Source organism: Vidua chalybeata, chromosome 16 (genome assembly GCF_026979565.1).
Source record: "Vidua chalybeata isolate OUT-0048 chromosome 16, bVidCha1 merged haplotype, whole genome shotgun sequence".
Taxonomy (NCBI): Eukaryota; Metazoa; Chordata; class Aves; order Passeriformes; family Viduidae; genus Vidua; species Vidua chalybeata.
In genome coordinates this window covers 8,991,828-9,010,952 of record NC_071545.1, presented here as the reverse complement: position 1 = coordinate 9,010,952, position 19,125 = coordinate 8,991,828, and the positions used below count along the sequence as shown (strand labels likewise).

General features: G+C 42.6%; 1 protein-coding gene across 3 annotated transcripts; it reads left to right on the top strand.

The window, feature by feature from the left end:
* Position 1: 1 nt before the first annotated feature.
* DCUN1D3 (defective in cullin neddylation 1 domain containing 3) lies at positions 2-18,321 on the top strand. 3 transcript variants are annotated; one of them, XM_053957731.1, is made up of 4 exons: positions 2-89; positions 10,568-10,643; positions 15,347-15,879; positions 17,762-18,321. In XM_053957731.1, the coding sequence occupies exons 3-4, from the start codon at positions 15,449-15,451 to the stop codon at positions 18,243-18,245; spliced, it is 915 nt and encodes a 304-aa protein (XP_053813706.1). In that variant the 5' UTR covers positions 2-89; positions 10,568-10,643; positions 15,347-15,448; the 3' UTR covers positions 18,246-18,321. The 3 variants fall into 3 exon arrangements, with proteins under 3 accessions (XP_053813706.1, XP_053813707.1, XP_053813708.1); XM_053957732.1 differs by lacking the exon at positions 2-89 and adding an exon at positions 379-719; XM_053957733.1 differs by lacking the exon at positions 2-89 and adding an exon at positions 9,738-9,776.
* Positions 18,322-19,125: the final 804 nt, after the last annotated feature.

Below are 19,125 nucleotides of genomic sequence, written 5' to 3'. Positions count from 1 at the left end.
CCCTCGCGCGGCGCGTCACGGCGCGTCCGCCAGCTGAGCGCTCGCCCGGAAGTGATGCGGTGGAGGCAGAGCCGCTCGGCGCCGCGGAGGTGAGTGAATTGGACCGAAGCTCTTCCCGTCCGCCCGGGCTGCGGGGGAGCGGCGGGGGCGGCGCGGGGCTCGGCTCGGCTCGGCACGGCCCGGGCGATGGCGCGGGCGGCGGGGTTCATCCGTGCCCGCCGCGCTGCTCTCAGCCCCGCAAGGGCCGGTTGTGCTCGGGGGGCCCCGCGCCGCCGCCCCCTCACGCCAGGGCCCCCCGAGCCGCAGCCCTGCAGCGCCGGGACAGCCCGCCGGGAGCGGCCGGGCAGGCGCTGCGCCGGTGCCGCGGGCGGGGCGGTCCCGGCCGGGCGCCGCTCCGGGTGGTGCCGGCGGGGTCCGGTGCCGCCGGGCCGTGCTCACCCCGCACTCATCCCCGTGCCCCGAGCGGCGGTGCTGCCTCGCCCCGGGGTTTGCTTCTCCTGGTTTTTCCGTTCCGGCGTGCGCCGGCTGCGGGGTCCTAAAACGTCCCTTAGGATGGTCGCTGCGGGCGGCCCCGCAGCCCCCCGGGCCGGGCAGAGCGGCTGCTTTGTTCGGGTGCGCTTCGAGCCCAGCCTTCTCACGTGTCACGCTAGAACGTGAATGTTCGACGTGTTTTCAGGAGAAAGATAGAGAAATAAACTGCAAAGCGATTTATTTCCTAGGTAGTTCTCGCCATCTGAACGTACCCCCTTTGCACAGCCACTTTTTTTCCCTGCTTCAGCTCTCCCTCCCTCCCCTGAGCGTGTTTACCCTTCCTGTGCAAGCTGCAATCTGCATTAATCACTCTCTGGGGCTGTGGTGGTACTAATAAGCCGCTCGTAACAACTTAAATTATAACTTGCATAATCAGTGTTTTGAGCAAATATTGGTTGGGAGAATATGCCTATCCTATCAGTGCTGTGGTTGCTGGAAAGAATCATTGATTATCTTTTAAATAGTTAACACTGCTGATATGCTGCCCTTCAAAATGTTACATTGATAACTGAGCAGGCTGATGCCAAGTGTCAGAATACAGCATTGATCCATAGCTGGTAACTTTTTTTGAATGACAGTATCTGTCACATAATTTAAAGGGGTAATGAGTTAAGTGCTCTGAAAAAAAAAGGCTGCATAGCTGTACAAACAAAAAGCACGGAGCTGCCCTACCTTTTTGAAAATTACAGGCCTCACTGGCATGGTCTGTATGTTTTTGAGAGAACAGTTGACCAAAAGACGTTATCTAAACAAATTCTTATGTGTTTAAAAACCTCTTTGTTAAACAGTTAATGTGTAGCTACAGTATTAGTGTTTTATTTGGGCTACAGAAATGGGAAGAGAGAGTGTCTGAGTACTGTGTCCCTTGCCTGCATCTGAACACTGCTGCATGTTTCCCTGGTGAAAGATAATCCTCAGAAAAGGAAACACGGTCCCTTAGTTAAGATTGCATGTGAAAGTAAAGAGATCTCATGCCATGTTTTTGTCAGTTCTGTAGTCTGTCCTCGGTCTCCCCCACACAGGTGTGTAGTGGTGGTCTGTGGAAAACATTCACTTTTACATGACAGGCAGCTCACAGTCTAAAGCAAAGGTTTTCTGCACATCAGCAAAAAAAGGAGAGCTTGTGATCTGTGTTGAATTAGTTCGTATTTGCAAAGTGCAACTGGCTTTACAAACTTACTGCAAATACTGGCTCTTACAATGACTTCTAAAACTCTGATTATTTCCTAATTGTAAGTTGTATGTAGGCATGAATATTGTAATTCTTAAAAAAAAAAAGTAACACAACTAATAACAGTGAACGTACAGGTTTGGTACTACTTGGCTGCTTTCTCTGTGAGACTGACAGCCTGCAGTATGAGCTGTAATCAGCTCATGTAATCAGGATCTGCAAGGCTGTGTTAGGTGCTTTTTCTGCCCAGATTCTTGCTTTATTTTGAAGTTGAATGTTGTTGTGTTCATAGCAAATTCTCAGTGATTTGTGTCAGTAGTTCTTATAATTTGTTGATCTTGGAAATTTGTTAATAATTACATCTTGCTTCCATTTAGCATGAATTATGTTGAAAAAAGACAATCAGATGAAGGAGTGGCTTTGAGAGAAAACTAAGAACAGCTCTTTTGGAAGACTCTTATTGAAATTAATTGAAGAAGTATATATTGAGCAAGAAGGGCTGCCAGACAGTTTGACAGACTTCTAAGATGTGTTCTGACAAATTTGTGAGTGGATAAGGAAGAGGCTTGGTTCTGCTGCCTTCTTTGGTTCAGCTTAAGGAACAGGAAGAAATCCTCTGTGTTGGGTATGTGTATGGGGGCAGTGGGGTATAAAGCAGATGGAAGAAGAAGGGACAGACATGGCTTCTACACATGCATTTCCTCATGGCAGAAAGGAATGCATGGAGAGTTTGGATACAGAGATGCACGGGTGCAAGTTGGGAGGAGTGAGAGTGCCCCAGCACTGCTCAGATCTGTCCCACACTGAAGCACTTGATTTTCTTCACTGGTGCCAAGGAAATGTTGGTACATTTAATTTAGAGTCTGGGAGCACTATAAAATTCATCGTGATGGGGTTTTGGCAGTTTGTAAGAACTTGCAAATTGGAGAAACAATGTTATTGTTCCATTAGGCACTTGGGTCTGTATGTGAATGTAACAGGAAAACTCTGCTCTGAGTAAGAAGCGACTGTAAAAATAGAAGCATGGGATATTAGCAAAACAGTCCTTTCTTTCATCCTCAAAACGACAGAAAGAGCTGAATATTGGTAGCCAGAATTCTTGGAAGGCTGAAAGAATAATCTATAAACACTCGAGGGACTTGGTAGTCACAGGAAGATAAGGGGGAACCCCCTTAACAGTTTCATCAGAATTCCCTGGCTAGGCTCCTTCTCTTTGGCTGCTGCTCCCTAGGGGTCTGCATCTTATCTCACTGGCTTCCTTTCCTCTATTTGCCTCTGACTAATGGGCTTTGTCTTCTGGTTACTGGAAGTCTAATAAGTTCTTTTGTCTCTTAACCCTTCCTCCTTTTTCAAAATATTAGATTAATGGCTGTAATGTTTTGCAGACTATCTGCATTGGTGACATGGATTAATTGTGCACTTGACTCTTAAGTTACCCAGCAGTAATGACATAGTAACCTGACTTGAAACAATGGTAATTTCATGGCAAATGTTCAAGGCGAATGGTTGCCTTCTGGTAAAGTGCCAACTGCAATTTATCCCCTGTAAACATGTGACACAAGTAAACTGTCTGTGCAGATTTTCTCAGTGTCTTCTGTACAGTAAGTTGTCTTGAGTGTGTCTTTTGAAACAATGATCTCTCTTTTCTCCTCCCCCCACCTTTCTTTTGACTCTCGCTTGAGTCAGGTAATTACAGATCTGGGTTGAAACCTTCCCAGGGAGTGATCAGGAAAGCCAAGATTTGCAGACCTGGTCTGCATTGCTCACTGGCACCTTGGCTTCCCCCTTCCCTGAGGAGGATTTGTGGATCCACTGGGCTCTTGGTGATGGGCTGTGGGTGAGTGACTTGCAGAGCCCCAGGAAGGTGGGGGTTGGCAAAGCCAAGGGGAGCCCTGATTTCCTCTGCACGAGTGCCAGTGTTCTTTGTGGTCACATGAGGTTCTCTTTGTCACGCGTGGCTTTGGTGTGATAGTGTGGTGATGTTTTTATATTCTGATCTCAGTGCTGACCAAAACAGAGCAAATAAGGAATCAAAGCTTCTTGCCTAAAAGATAATCTGAGAACTGACCCATTTAGGTCTCCATTTTATCCATGTGTCTTGGGGGGCAGGTCTTTGGTCCAGTGATCTGCATCTAAAGGAAGCAGAAAATTGGATTTTAGTTAAAGGTTATTTAATTGCAATATTCTGCTGCTAGAAGAATGACAGTTAGGGGACTACTTAGATGTAAGTATTAAAGAACTCTTTCACAGAAGTAGGAATACTGTAGAGAAACCAATAAAAGCATAGGTGGTGAGACGGGATTCCAATAAAGAGAGTAAGCTAGTATAATCTTCTGGTGTCTCAGAAAGAATAGTTATAAGTGCTGTTCTGTCTACAGCATCTGTTTTGTGAAAGACAAAACTTACTTTGCAAAATGTGAGAATGCTGTTCATGACCTCCTGTCACAGTTTGTTATTCCCACAAAGTCAGACTGCCAGAGACAGTATGACAGTCGTAGTTGTTTGTTGTCTCACTTTTCCTGTTTAGTGAACAGAAGTGGGTTTTTTTTGAACCAAAAGGATTATGTGCTCCTGAAATACACCAGTCTTATTTTTGCATCCATGTAGTAGCAGAAAGTGACAGTTTTTAGTTTTTTTCTTTGAATTTTTTTTGTGTGATGCTTTTCCTCCTGCAACTTTGGAACTTGTGATGCAGTCAGTCTTATCCTTTTGTTTCAAAATGGAAAGGGAGGGAGAAAATCATCTTAGCTCCTATGATTATGGGAGGCATGTGTAGCTTAGTAATAGACTCACAAACACAAATGTCATAGCTCTTGGTTTTGGTCATATGCTGACTGTTCAATATTTTCATTGCCAGTGTGTCTGTACAGAAAGCCTTGAGTATTCTGGGTCAGCATATAAATGGGTGGCCTGGAGTGCCAAAGGTCTGATGTATTCCAGCTTCCAGCAGTTACCTGTGCTTGGAGTTAGTGATTATGTCTCATGAAGCACAGGATAGATACCTACTCACCTGGTCTCTTGTAGGGTGCAGGATGTCAAGAGAAATCAAGAATATGTGAAAACTTATGAAAAAAAAGTATGTGTTGGTTGAAGCTGCCACCAGATTTCTCAAGGAGAGGCGAGGGTCTTTGTTACAGCTGATGACCAAGTTCGACTACTCAAAGGAGCTCCTTTGAAGTTACTGATACAGTTAGCATCAAAATACTGCAGCATCCTTTGTACAGTTGGAAATGTTGGTGTTTTTCACTGAAATAGGGAAGCTGCAAATCAAATCAGGAGAGAGAATTAGGGCTTCTGTGTATTTTCTGCTTCAGAAACTGCAGTCAGTTTAAAAATCCAAGCATATGCTGTTAAGGCACTTTCATATGTCAGTGCTTTTACTTAAAACAATTTGTTGTACATAACTTATATATGATTCCAGTATTTCTGTGGTCAGCTGGTACTGAAGTTCCTACACAACTGTGTGCAAAGAGTGATTCTTTTGGCTGGCAGCCTGTACACTCACTGAGACGCCAGTGGGCCTTCTGTAAATTCCTTATGAGCATCTGCTGCCAGCAGGGATCTTATGAGGTGATCTGGCTCTTGTCTTTAGACTTGTCCCTTCAGTGTTAGGTGCTGTGTGGGTCGCTGTTCTCACAGCTGCTTTCTGCTGGAGAAGGGAGACTTAGCCAGAGCTGCTAGAAGGGCTTCCTTTTTTTTGTGTGACTGTTGTCTTTTCTTCATGGTTGAGAACAGCAAGAGATATGAAGTTATTCACTTACTACAATTAGTTTAAAGCATATCCTATTATTACAGGAGTCACTTGACATATTCTTGAATTATATTCAGCTGAATGTAATTGGTGAAGGCACCTCAGACACTTCAAGGTGAAATCTGATAGCTGAACTTGGTGTAGAAGAAAATCTGTGCACACTTAGCTCAGTTGAAAAGTAAATGTTTTTCTTTCCATAGCCAAGTAGATTGTAGACCGAGGTGGTTTTCCAAAGTTACTCTGGTTTGGCTGCAGAGAGTTGCAATTTTCCATAGGTTAATTTGCAGAATGGATTGAGCCAGGGTAAGGTAAATATTGGTAGCATAGCTACTTTCAGATGCTTTCAATGGGATGCATCTCTGTCAAATACCCAGGGGCTGTGGTTTCTTTTGGTCCCATAATCTGCAGTTTTGCTGTAGAGATGTGAACTGGTTGTGTCAGCACAGAGTAGCTTTTCCCCTGGCATGAGCTGCTTTAATTATTCATAATACATACTGAGGTGTTAAAGGTCTGTCATGCTGTGCAAAAGTTACAGTGTACCCTGGAAAAATACTGAAGGATTATTCTTTTACAACCCTTTGCACATGAAAACAGAAAAACCACACAAACTCTCATTAGAAGATTATTTGCTTTTTTTGTACATGCTGGACCTTTTATGGCCTTTGACAAGGATCTTGAGGGAGAAGGGGAATATTGGTAGTTTTAAAATGGATGGAGATAAATTGCTCAGTGACTGAACCTTTGTTTTCTGAAGGTGGTTGAATTATGTGCAGTGAAATAAATGAGTTTATGTCTAAGTATTTACAGGGTAGGGAATTGGATGGAATCTAATTTGGCGTCTGGTTTCAGCTTTACTGAAAACTGATGGCATGATCTTGAACAGCCCTGTTGTTTGGCTGTCTTGATTTCCCCTCTGCCCATTGTCTTGCTCATAGCTTAAATAGACTTCTCAAAACAAGTACTGCTGCTGCTTGAATTAGTTCATTAATTTATTTACATTACAAAAGCACCTGAAGGCACCCTTCTAAAATTATATTCTGTTTAGCTAACTGGACTTGGGTTTGTTCTTTGAAAATGCAATAATCCTAACAAATCATTCCACCCACCTAATAAAGAAAGATGAAGCACATAATAGGAAACAATTGAAAACTTTTTAATGGGGCCAAATGGAAAAACAATGAGAAGTAATCAGTAAGTAAGGTATTGTGTGGTTAGAGAGTGTAAAGGGAAGGGAGGGATTCAAGGATGATGCATTTATTTCTGCTGAAAAAGCTACTTAAGGAATGTATCTTCCATAAGAAAAAGTAATAAGGTGATGAAGTCTTTCTCTGCCTATCATTTTTCACATTATTATTCATTTTTCCTTAAGCTAGCCTTACACAATTAGCTGCACACAGTGAACTACAGATCTGAAACATCTGTTCCACTTTTTCATGAGACTACTTGTTGAACTTTGAACACGAGATGTGGTGTCATGCTCTGTGAGTGCATGCAGAGTCAGGTGCTCTTCAAGAGTGCAGAAAGCCAGTTTCTTCTGCCCAGTGTTGAATGGAAAAATCTCCTTTGATGAGTAAGCTCTGGACTTGGAGTGACAGCACAGGTCAAGGCTCAGTGTTATAAAGAGACTTTTGCCTGCATTCTGGTGACTGGGTGGGGGTTCCTCTAGGAAGAGATTTGGTGACAGCTCTGATTCTTGGCCTTGAGACCTGGCCCAGTTTTATGGACTGTAAATATGGTGAAGAATATTGTTTCTGATTTTTTTTTTTTTTTGGTACCTGTCCTTCCCTTCCAAAGTAGTTAAGCCTTTCCAGTATGACTTTTCTCAGAGAAGTTCTCTTCTCATTTGAGGAAGTATTCAGGCTTCCAACATAGTTGCTGCCTGGCTTGGTTTTCCCCTAGACTGCCATGTAGCCTTCTGCCAAGTGGCAGCCAGAACTCTGCATGGTGCCTTTTCAGGTGCCTGTATAACTAGCTTCTACTCTATGCAGGCATGTTCTGTAGAGACAAATTTTACCCAGTTTGATCACATTTCTAAAGCTGTTTTGTTTCCAAAGCTCAGACTAAGGTTAATCAGAAATAGTTTTGTTATCTTGTTTTGGAACAGACTGGTCAAGTTCTCATGTATCTGCCCACTAAACCATTACTATCTGCAATTCATGGAAAGGTTCTTCAACTGCAGGAAGCCTCACAAACTTATAATTCATTTTAACTAATTGCAGCAGGACCTTCCTGCTTTTAAACTTCCTCCTGAGTAACTTTGCATAAAAGTATTTGTGCAGCAGCGGTGCGGAGCAGATCAGCGTGACACAGGTGCTAGCGCAGCGCTTGGTTGGGGATGTGGTGAGGTGTGTTCTGGGCTCCTGAGAGCCCATAATGTGCCATTGTGCTGCACTCAGAGGGCTTCTGCTGAGGAAATGTCATTGCAGGTTCAGACTTGAAATAAGCAGTTTCTGTAACATGCTGGCTTTGACTGAAGTTTGGTTTGTGCTGTAACACTTGTGCTCCAAGTGCTTGGAGCTGTGGTGTAGAACTCTGAACTGCACAGTGAAAGCTTCCATGTAGAGCTGATCCTTTCAATTTCTGCCTGCTGAAGAGGGAAACAATACCATTGTTCCTTCACTGATTCCCCACAGGGGAGCAAAGAAAGTTGGTTTTGGTGAGAAGGCTGCCTGCTTTTACCTCTGGGAAAGTTGCTGGGGGTGTGGAGGGCCTGCACTGATCCTCCTGCCCAGTGCTCAGGAGAGCCAAGTCCCAGGGGCTTAGACACAGGTGTGAAAAGAGCCAGATGAGCAAAACAAAAGCCTCCATCATCCTAAGGGTCCACACTATTTACTTACTTACTTCCCCATGGGTTGCTGAGGGGCTGCTAATGAGCAGTGCAGGCTGTTGTCTGAGTTACTGTGCTGTGATGCTGCTACTCCACAGCAGTGCAGGGAGAGGGGTGTTGGTGACCACAGCCTGCAGCTACACCTTGCAGCTCTGGGCCAGGGACTGAACCAAAACCTGTGCCACCAACGTGCTGATGCTTCTCTCCAACCCCGCTGCACTCACTGTACATGATTTAGGATGAAGTCAGTGCATTGCTGTGCTATGACAGCCTTTAAATACAGCCTTGAAGAGCTTGATCTTTTAACTGCTAACTCATACTAACTTTTTGTTCCATATCCCATGACTGTGCTGTTAAAGTTTACACATGCTACTATATTAAAAATTTTGAAAAGATTAAATGGACAACTCAGAAGAATAGAAATATAAAGAAAGGGGAAGAATTGAAGCAGAAGGTTCTAACATGCTAAAATTTCTGCCTCCAGTCACTGTGCATGTGTGTATAGGTCAGCAAACATGGAAATTACTTCAAGCAACCTGAAAAAGTTTGGCTTTTGCTGGGTAGGGCTGATCTTCATCAGATTCAGCTTCTTTTGAACTTGAAGTGAGTGTTTCCTTCCAGTATGTGCAATAAGTCAACTGGAAATATAGATTTGGTGGATAATGGGATCATAGATCTCTGCCAAAGAAATACAAATATGTTTGAAAAGTAGTTCATTGCAAAAAGTTGCCATGACAATGATTTTTCAAAATGTGAACTGTGAGATGTTTAAACAGGTTCCTGGGGAATGAGGCTGCATAGCACCCTGTTTTCCTCCGTGGTGATTTATAAAAGGAATTATTTAGATGCAGGAGGCCAAAAGAAATTAACATAGATGTGCCAGATGCTGCATTTTCTTAAATTCTTGAAATTCATGGGATGCTATAGTCAAATAGGAAGAAATTCAAGCTAGTACTTCCACTGTGAGAGAGGCAGACACTCCTCTGCTCCCCTGCACATTAAGCTGCCTGGTAGCTGTGCACCCACTGGAGCGTCTGCTAAAAGAACTGTGAAGCCATGGAGGAGGGAAAAAGGGTGGTTGGTTGTGTGGAAGATGAGGTTTGGGAGCAGAGTATATAAACCCAGTGTGAAGTAGACTTTTTTGGTCTCCATCTCAACAGTAAGTGCCTAAAAATGATTTGGTGGAGATATGTTTTTGCTCTGTGTGTGTATATAAGTGAAAGTACCACTCCAGAGTTTCCAGGCATTTTGAAATGTTTGGGGCTTTTAAGCTCTGTCAACAGCTTTGGTCTGAACTAGGTTTTATGTGTCAGTCAAATTTTCCTAATCCACATATAGTATTCAGGTTTGGGGAAAACTCATATGGAGATTGGCATGTGTGACAAGACGCTGTTTCATGGTTGTCTTTCTGTATTCACCCCCTCTTTCTGCTGAAGGAAGCTCTGAACAAGCTAATGTTCCTACTTGTTTCCTAAGAAGTAAATCTCATGTAAAAGGTAAGTATGCAGCAAGGCAGCTTTTGATCACCTGTCTGCTCCCTAGATGTACTAAGAGCTGTAAAAACGAGATGTTTTAGTGTTTACGTTAGTATGGTAGAGCAGGGGAGTTTTGCCAGAGATTTCTTGTTTGTTTTTCTACTAGATCAGGTACAGAGGTGTTGACTAGGGGCTGCAGTTGCAGCTCTTGCTGCACAAATCAGACATACCTTTGTCTGTCCTCTTCAGAGGTTTCTAGTTATACAGCAGAGCTGCAAATTTAAGAGAAGCGAAGTGGAGCCAGCTCAACTGAACATGGGAAAACAAACATGGAAAAGAATGTGCTAGAGAATGAAAAAAGAGAATTACTCTCCAGACCCAAATTATGCTTTGCTAGGTAGCAGCTGTCTGGCATTCACAGATTAAACAGTGCTCAGCTAACATGCAGTGACAGTGATAGCATGTCCTCTGCTTTGCTTTGAGTGCATGAAATGAGGAATTAATTCTCCCATGCTGAAAGCCATGAAAGTATCCGGAAGTGTGTTATTTACTCCAAACAAACATTTGAATTTGTCTGTTGTTTTCAGTACCTGTTCTATGGTTTATATGACAATGCAGAGTTAATTGTGTTAATGCTACTTTGTAAGTCAAAAAAGTGAAGTAGTTTTTCATAAAATGACTCTTTGAACAAATGGAGTTTGGCTCTGAAGAGTTTTACTAAATACACAGTTGGTTCTCAGCGATTTGGTGCATTTCATGGTTTTCATAGCCTCTTCTAAATGTAAAGATTTGTGTGGTCTTTTGTCTTCCAGCATTCTATGTGGAACCCAGGGAGCCTGAAGGAAGCTGTGAAGCTAGTGGAATGATTCCCTGTGTAGCTGAAACTGTGTAAGTATTAGATGTTTGCTTACAAGATCACTTGTCCAGCACAATTGTTAGAGCACGGATTGCCTCTGCTTCAGCAGTGGCAGTGATCCTCTCCTGCCTGCCCACTGGGAAGCTCTGTGTATCTGTTCAGGGCTGGAAACAGAGTATCCATGATACTATTCCCTACTCTCAGCTGTCTTTAAAGTCAGGTGTCCCTATCCATTAAAAGGTAGATAATGCATAGTGGAATTCTGTAAAATTCTTAGACTATGTTCAAGTGTTTGTGAAAAGATGAGGCTGGGTTGAGGCTTAGTTAAGCTCTAGTTATGTTGTCTTTGCCTTAGCTAGTGAAATGCTACTTGGAAAGGGATTTAATGGTTGGCTGAGCTGTCTCCCCTTTTGTTATGAAATTTCCTAAATTTGTCTTTGAGGTCTTCTTGAGTGTGTGGAAAGCTTTTTCTTCTACTCTCTTGATACTTTCTGTGTTTTGAAACTCATTATAAATACCTTCTGATGCAACACTTTATTAAACAGCATAACGCTTGTTTTGCTTGTTATTCTCTGGACATAACCAATAACTTCTATTACTACAACAACATCAGTCATTACAGAAAAATACTGGGTTACTTAAATATCTCCTTTGCATCTTCTCTCCTCCTGCCAGCTCCCCCCCACCCCCCACTTCATTACTGCTGTTTTCAATTGTGCCACGGTGTGCTTGTATGATTGAGAGTTATTACTGAGTCACTTTGTTTTGCTCCCTTCAAATTTTGGGTTATGTGTGATTTGTCCACTTGAAAATGGAGGAAAAATGCTACAAATTCCTTACAGCACTTAGAAAAAAGTCCCACACAAAACCCCTACCAAATAAAAAAGCCCCACCAAGCATTAGCCAAGGCCTTTATAATCTTCTCTAGGTTTTCATTTAATGTGTGGGGCCATATGGCTCTGCACATCCTTTGTTCTTAGAGGGTGACTTTGCTTTAGCTGGCTGTGTTCACCAGCACTCATCTTCCTGTGTTCCCAGCTGCTGACTCCTTTCTAGAAAGGTGCAGAGAAGGTCACTGTGGATCTCTGCTTTGAAAGAGGAAAATGGCCTCATGGGCATCTTGGTGATTCATATGTACTGGAGATCATTGCTCAATACTTTCCTGAGTAATAGACTTCTTTGGGAGCACTGCATCCTGTAGCACTGAGCACATTCCAACCTTAGCCCTGAATTTTGATCCCTTTTAGTAGAATAGCAAAAGCAGTGGTCACTGCTGCCTTCTTTGTCCGGCTTTTATGCTGTACAAGTCTCGTAGTGATTTTGCTCTTGGGAACTGATCCTTTTGGGAACTGATGCTTTGCCTCCAATCCAGTCTAACCTTTGGGTACACAAGAACTTTATACTCGTAGTTCCTGATCCAGCTGGGAGAAATCTCTGCAGGTCCTTGTGCTGTGTGACAGTCGCTTTGCTGCACACAGCTCTGTTCCCCTTCCTGAGGGTGCTCTCTCCCACTCCTTGAGCTCTGGCTTCACTGCAGCTCCTGATGCTGCAATTAGATCCTCTCTCCAGCCTTCCATAACAAAAGGACCGGCTTCTTCCCACTTGTTTCTGTCTCTTTCCAAGGCTCTTGTTCCTTTCATGCCTTGAAACCTGAGTCATGTAGGAAGCGGAGGTGACTAGTTAGTGAAGTGGATCCAGCTCACGAAGGCAATTTACAAAAGGGTAACTGATGGACTGCCAAAAGACTTTTCTCTTACAAAACCAGATACATGCACAATCTGCCAGCGGATGCAGTCTGGATTTTTTTTTTTTTTTCCAAAATGGTTTTGCTATTTTTGGGGTAGAATGCTTCTAAGTATCTGGCACATGGCATCAAGTTTCTTGTAGAAGAAAAGTGAGGAATTGCAGCAACTGTACATCAGTATGTTCTAGTGTTTGTTCATAAGGAGTAGGACTGTGCTCTGAGAACTTCCTTGGTGGGGAGGAGGAAAAAAGAACTCTGTTACTGCAGGGAGGAGCAGTGAAGAGGAAGGGAAGAGCTAGCAGTGCCCATGCAGTGGCTGTTCAGGAGCAGCATTCATCTCTTTGTAAGGCAAGTAGGAGTACAGAAGATGTGTTTGTTAGAGGGGTACAATGTGAGGGAGGTGGATAACTTGCCCTCTAGGGGTTAATGCTACTGGGATTGCTTGTTTTTGGAAACTGCCAATGGGACATCTCCTTACATACAGGTGTCTAATAATGCTGGCAGATCTTCTCTCTGTGAATCGTAGTGCTCTTTTTGTGACAGAAAATGATTTTAAAGCCCATCAGTTTCATCACACAGGTGATGTAACTTTGGAAACCCGAACATTAGATTGTTATCATCATTAATACAAGCTGTTGCTTAGGAAGCATGACAGCGTGAGTCACTTTTATTAGGAAAATTATGGACACAGGATGTCAGTCTTGCAAACTGCCTTTGAAAAAAATTCAAATTGAGCTTCCTCAAGTGAATTGGATTAATCTGTCAATTATGATGTGTGTGATTTGACTACTTTAGAGGAAAGTACAGTTCACTAATAGGCAGCTGTTCCTTAACCTTCCCCCATAGGGAAAAGCTGCTCCAAATCACCAATAGCTAATAACTGCTGTTACATCTTTAAGCAGAAAGTTTTCTATACTACCTAAACTCTGCTTTAAACTCTAATGCTAGTCTGAACTCAGGATTTTTTATTCTGTTCTTTTAGCTGCGTGCTTCTCTAAAGAAAAAATTGTCCAGTGTGGTGCTAGCTGCCTCTGAGAAACTGATGGAAGAACAAGAATTAGTGTAGATTGAGCATTTGAATTTGGATGAATTTAAAGATTGGGAGGGGAAAGCTGGTATGTGGGAGTTAATCACTAAGCAGTTTTTACACTGCCTACTAATATCCTGTTTGTTTTGATGTAATGAAATAATGACTGGTGTAGACTGGAGAGGATGATGTTGGTCAGGCACCTGGCAGCACAGAAAGCAGTGCCAGGCTGTGCTTTGCAACTCACAGAGCTGTGAAATACTAAGGACCAGTGAAATTGTCTTATGGATCATTTATATTGACATGCATATTTTTATAAATCCTTTCAAATACAAATTATTGCGAATTTCTTGAATACTTTAAATCAAATTTTGCTTGCCTATAAAAATGATGCTGCAAAGTAAATCTTTAAAGCATTGAGATGAAAGAATATATAATACCTTTCTTCCTTTGACTGCTTAAAAAATAGGTATTTGCTAGTTTCGTGTGTGGGTTATGTGCTTAAGAAAAGGGACTGGAGAGGGAAAGGGAAGCCAGGTAGTCAAAACCTGGTTGTTGTAGTTCCATTGGCAAAAATTTTTGCTCATGAAGCTGCACATGTACTGTTTTGTCAAAACAGGTATAATGGCTGAGAGATTTATTTTTGTAATCCTAATATCTGAGAATTCATCTGTACTTGTTGCTGCTGTTGGTTTACAGCTTTAAAGAGGACTTCAGTCTCAGTGAAGCTTTGCTCAAGAAAGAATACAGTAAAACTTACATGACAGCTACTTTTTTCTTAATTTCCTAATTTTTATCTCTCTTATTTCTTGTTCTAATTCTAAACTGGAAGGTGTACACAAAGTCAAAGCAAACCAAATTTTTATGTTTGAAGCTTTTGCCTAACTGACAGCAGAGGTGAAATGCAAATTAGTGGGTAAAGGAGGACTATGATAAGCAATTGCTTTCTTGGAGCTGACATTTCTGAGAAACAGACTGTCCTTGGTGTGGCTGCTCACTGATAGAGCAGTGTCAGTGTTAGCTTGGTTTTAAGAGGGAAAATTGGAGAACCCTTTTTGCTGGGCAAAATATCTTTTCCAAATATGCAGGGCTTTGTGATTTATAAAAAGAGAGTATGATGAAATCATTTTGGCATTTTAATTTTAGTTAAAAAAAAACCCCTCTGAACTGGAATTACTGCTTCTTATCTGCATGTGTGTTGGTCTGAAGAAGTTTCATTAAGAAGGCTCCCTCCCCTGTCTGTCTCCTTACCTGAGGGGAGGAGCCCACTTGAAACAATGAACAATTTCTGAATACCCTCTTGCATAAGAAGTGTTGCCTCCTTTCTGCAGACACACTCTATGTATGTTTTAAGTACAAAACCTAGATTCCAAACTCTGTTTAAAAACAAACACACAACTTACACTCTCTCTCCTCCTCCCCAAAACCAGCCAACAGCCAGCTCCCTCCTCCCCCCTTCCCTGAGAAGTCCCTTTTGCTGATATGCTGGGGGTGCAGTCTAGATCCAATGCTTAAGTTTCTGCCAGGTGGTCCCAACAGTGTCCTCGTCCTCCCTTCCCTGCTTTGTTTCAGTGTTTTATATTCTCTATATAAAATGTGGGTATACTTTAAAAAATCATTTCCTTTAAAGTATTTCTGGGTTAGAGTAGTCTGTTGTGACGAAGCCTGTACATGAATCAACCTCTTTGTAACCTATGCTGCAGTAAGAATTTTAGGAATTTCCTTTATTAGGACCCGTTAGTATAGTGTAGCCACTGAGTGAGCTGCATTGATTTCTAGGTAAAACAGCCTGAAATTGCCTGAAATTTATGGCATATTCCAGCCTTGTGTACACTGCTCCTTTTCAGTATGCAAAGCTTAAATATCCTGAAGTCGGTCGCTTAATGGCAAGTGTTATCCCACATTTAATACTTCAACTATTCTTTATAGAGAGACAGCAGTTTGACTCTGAAACTGTTTTTCAGGTTAGCTGAGTGCTGCTAATGGCATGGTGAGATGTGTTGAAGAGCAGCTCCGAGGGTGTCCAAGGGCAGGGGGACCACGCTAGGAGCTGGGCTTGCAACATCATGGGCCAGTGTGTCACCAAGTGCAAGAACCCTTCTTCTACCCTTGGCAGCAAAAATGGGGAGAGAGAATCTGGCAGCAAGTCCCACAGCAAGAGAAGTGCAGTCCACAAAGACGACCATGGCTCAGCTTGTGGGAAGGCTTCGGGAGACATTCTTGTGAATGGGACAAAGAAAACAGACACTGCTGTAGAGTCCAGTCAGCCTCCGACGTTTTCTGGAGATACAAAGAAAGACTCTGTTTGCAGTGCAGAGGAATCTTCTCTTCAAAGGATTGGGGAGTTATTCAGGAGGTATAAGGATGAGCGGGAAGATGCCATACTGGAAGAAGGAATGGAACGATTTTGCAATGACCTCTGTGTTGATCCCACTGAATTTAAAGTACTAGTTTTGGCTTGGAAATTCCAGGCTGCTACCATGTGCAAATTTACAAGGTTAGTTCTTGTAGAACTTGTAATTATTTTCATATGTCAAAGTATATCCTGTCAGCAGTATGTTGGAGAGACAGCCTCATTAGCTTCACTTACTTATTTCTTCTAACACTTGCATTTTGATCAAATTAATTCCTGCCACTGCAGAAGGTAAGCTTTGGTCTTCTTTTCCCCTTCTTCTCACACTGGATTTTAGAAGATGTGGTTTTGGCCATTATGCTGCTAGTGATGAACAGTTTAGTGAGATTCTGTAGGCATTAATTGTTCTTGATTTACCAGAAGCAATTTACTGTATCCAGCATTATCCTGGTGATGAGATTGAACACTGAAATTAATTTTTCCTTTAAAGTAATGTGAGATTCTTTAGTAATTGCTACTAACTCTATTAACAGTCTGTGAAAGAATGACAGAATTGTTCCTGTCCAACCAGTGTAACACTTAATGTCTTTTTCCAAGAGTAATCTTGTTAAAGCATAGAGAGGGAAGGAAATGTGAGGGTTTTGACACTTGTAGCTGTTTCATACTAGCTGACAAATGATTGCTGTTCAAAGTGCTTTGTGCCCTTCTGGACAAGGGGCTCAGTCAGCAGGCTGACAGCATGTGTCATGCTACAGGAAACAATGGAATGGCTAAAACTCCCCCCACTAAGCAATAGGCAAACCCAAACTGCAGCAGAGTGCTCCAGCTTGATTAGCAATGTCCAGGTAAGAGCAAGGGAAGACTGCCTACAAGGACTGGTGGGGAGAGAAGGAATTTTTTATTTTTTGGTCTGTCTAGATTGGTTTGAGTCATGCTGCTTATTTTTACTGAGCTTATTACTTTGGTGTTCAGAGCCTTGACCCAAGCCTCTGCTGTGCACTGGACAGCATCTTCAGAGTCTTTGTGGCTGAGGGTGTGTGTCAAAGGGATGAGTTACTCTGGAATGCAAATGTGGATTTACTGGAGGCTGATGATGCAGGTATTTGCTAAGATGGTAAAGGAATTGTAAGTAGTGTCTGTGATTCTGCACAACCACCATGAGTATTATTAACATGGTTTTAATTTCCTTGAAGAGGACAAATCTAGTTGTGAGAGGTTATATTTGTTGAAGGGGATGCTCCATGGTAGAGGTGCTGATGGATTCTTCCAGCAGGGAAAGCACCTGTAGTCTGTTCTCCTGAGTGCTGCTCCATCTCTTGTCTTCCCTCCAGCCCATCCTCTGTCAGCCTGCTGGCTCTCCTGGCTGGTTGTAACACCTGCTCACAAGCATCAGAGAAACTGCAGCTAAACGTGTCCCACTTGGCCACTTGGTACAGGGCTGGTGCTTCGAGTGGTGTCCATACATTGTGCTGTAGCCCCTGTGAGGCTGTGCTTCCTTCCATGTGCTCAGCAGATGCCTTGCTGACTGACACCAGTGTAGTTTTGCAGGCTGAAAGCAACCAAAAACCACAGCAAAAGTAGAAGTGAACTGCTCTGTCACTTGCAAACAGCTTGTTCAGAGCATGGGCATTTAGACATCAGCAGTATTGAATCAAGTTTGGGTAAATGTGTTAGTTTCAAACATTTAGAACTTCTTCTGTGGCAAATTAGATTCACTTTTTATTGTGAAAGGCATTCCAGGATGTGGAAGTGTCCAGAAAAGCCAGAGAGCAGAATCTTTCAAATGTTAACAGTGCCCCAGCAGACGTGGGGGTTGTGTGTGGTTTCCCAGGCCTTAAGGAATGCCTTGGAACTGTCTGTCTTTCCAGTGGCTCTCGTTGCCAAAATCTGTGTGCCACTGGGGCCGAGGGACACCTTGTCTTGTCCAGATGACCCTCTTTGGTTCAGTGTAGCTGAACAGAGACGGGACGTGTTCGTGAGGTCGGTGGGAAGGGCTCACTCTAATTTTTCTTCTCTTGCTTAACAGGAAGGAGTTTTTTGAAGGCTGCAAAGCAATAAATGCAGACAGCATTGATGGCATTTGTGCAAGGTTCCCCAGCCTCCTTAATGAAGCCAAGCAGGAGGATAAATTCAAGGATCTCTATCGTTTCACCTTCCAGTTTGGCCTGGACTCTGAAGAAGGACAGAGGTCGCTACATCGGGAAATAGCCATTGCCCTTTGGAAATTAGTCTTCACCCAAAACAAGCCCCCTATTTTGGACCAGTGGTTACACTTCCTAATCAAGAACCCCTCAGGAATCAAGGGAATCTCCCGGGACACGTGGAACATGTTTCTAAATTTTACTCAGGTGATTGGACCGGACCTTAGCAACTACAGCGAGGACGAGGCCTGGCCGAGTCTCTTCGATACCTTTGTGGAGTGGGAAATGGAGCGAAGGAAAAAGGAGGAGGAAACCAAATGTGTTCTGTCTTCGGACACAGAGGGCCTGTGTGCGGACGAACAGACTTAGCGGCGGCGAAGCAGCAGTGACAAAAGCAACTTGTTGCCCTTCACAAAATGTAAACTCTGGATGTTTCTGGAAATTACTGAGGCTCCAGATTTTTTTACTTTACACCTTTTTCTGCCTTGTCTTTGAAAGGGCTCTAAAATGCTGTATCATGTTTTAGGCACTTTCTTAATTTTGGTTATTCCTTTTACTCTTGCCCTGAAATATTTGACCCTGGCTACAAGTTAAGCTTTTTTTTTTTTTTTTTTTTTTTTTTTTTTTTTTTTTTTTAAGACTTCAGATTAGTATAAGTAAGTCTGATACTTCTTGCACAATGTAGATCTTTTTAGTTAGGTTAAATTAACATGGCTAAATTATACAGTGCCAGATTAAGTTTTTCATACTACATCTGTCAGGGCAGGTCTGTACTGTGTGTAGTGCTGTTTACATTGTTGAAATTTTAGGCTGTAATAATTTTAAGGTTTTATACCGAGATGAACAGCAGTGTTAAGTATAAATGCATTAATCCTGGGTAATAAGGCTCTAAAAACCAACATAAGCAACAGCTTTTTGTAATATGGCTAATTCCCATTTTGAGCTAACTCCTAGTGAATGAGTCCAGATCATTCCTTTTTTGGACTTTCAAACTAAATGTTGGGATTGTTTTATAAAATTACTGTACCTGTCAGTCAACTGAGTGGTAGATGATGATTTATATCTAAATCTCTTTACACATTCACATAATAAAAGAGCAGTACTACCTCAGTTTTATTGAAAGTGGACTTGTTGATGGACTTCCATTTTCTCTGGAAGTTGTATTTTTGTGGTTACATGAGAATATTTTTACTTGACTAAAAGAACCAAAGGTTCTGCTTCTTAAGTTTGCTAAACATTGAGAGAAGCA

Coding starts and splice junctions, on each gene's coding strand:
- DCUN1D3 (XM_053957731.1), top strand. CDS start 15,449: ATGGGCCAGTGTGTCACCAAGTGCAAGAACCCTTCTTCTACCCTTGGC. Junction 15,880..17,761: donor ACCATGTGCAAATTTACAAG/GTTAGTTCTTGT, acceptor CTTGCTTAACAG/GAAGGAGTTTTTTGAAGGCT.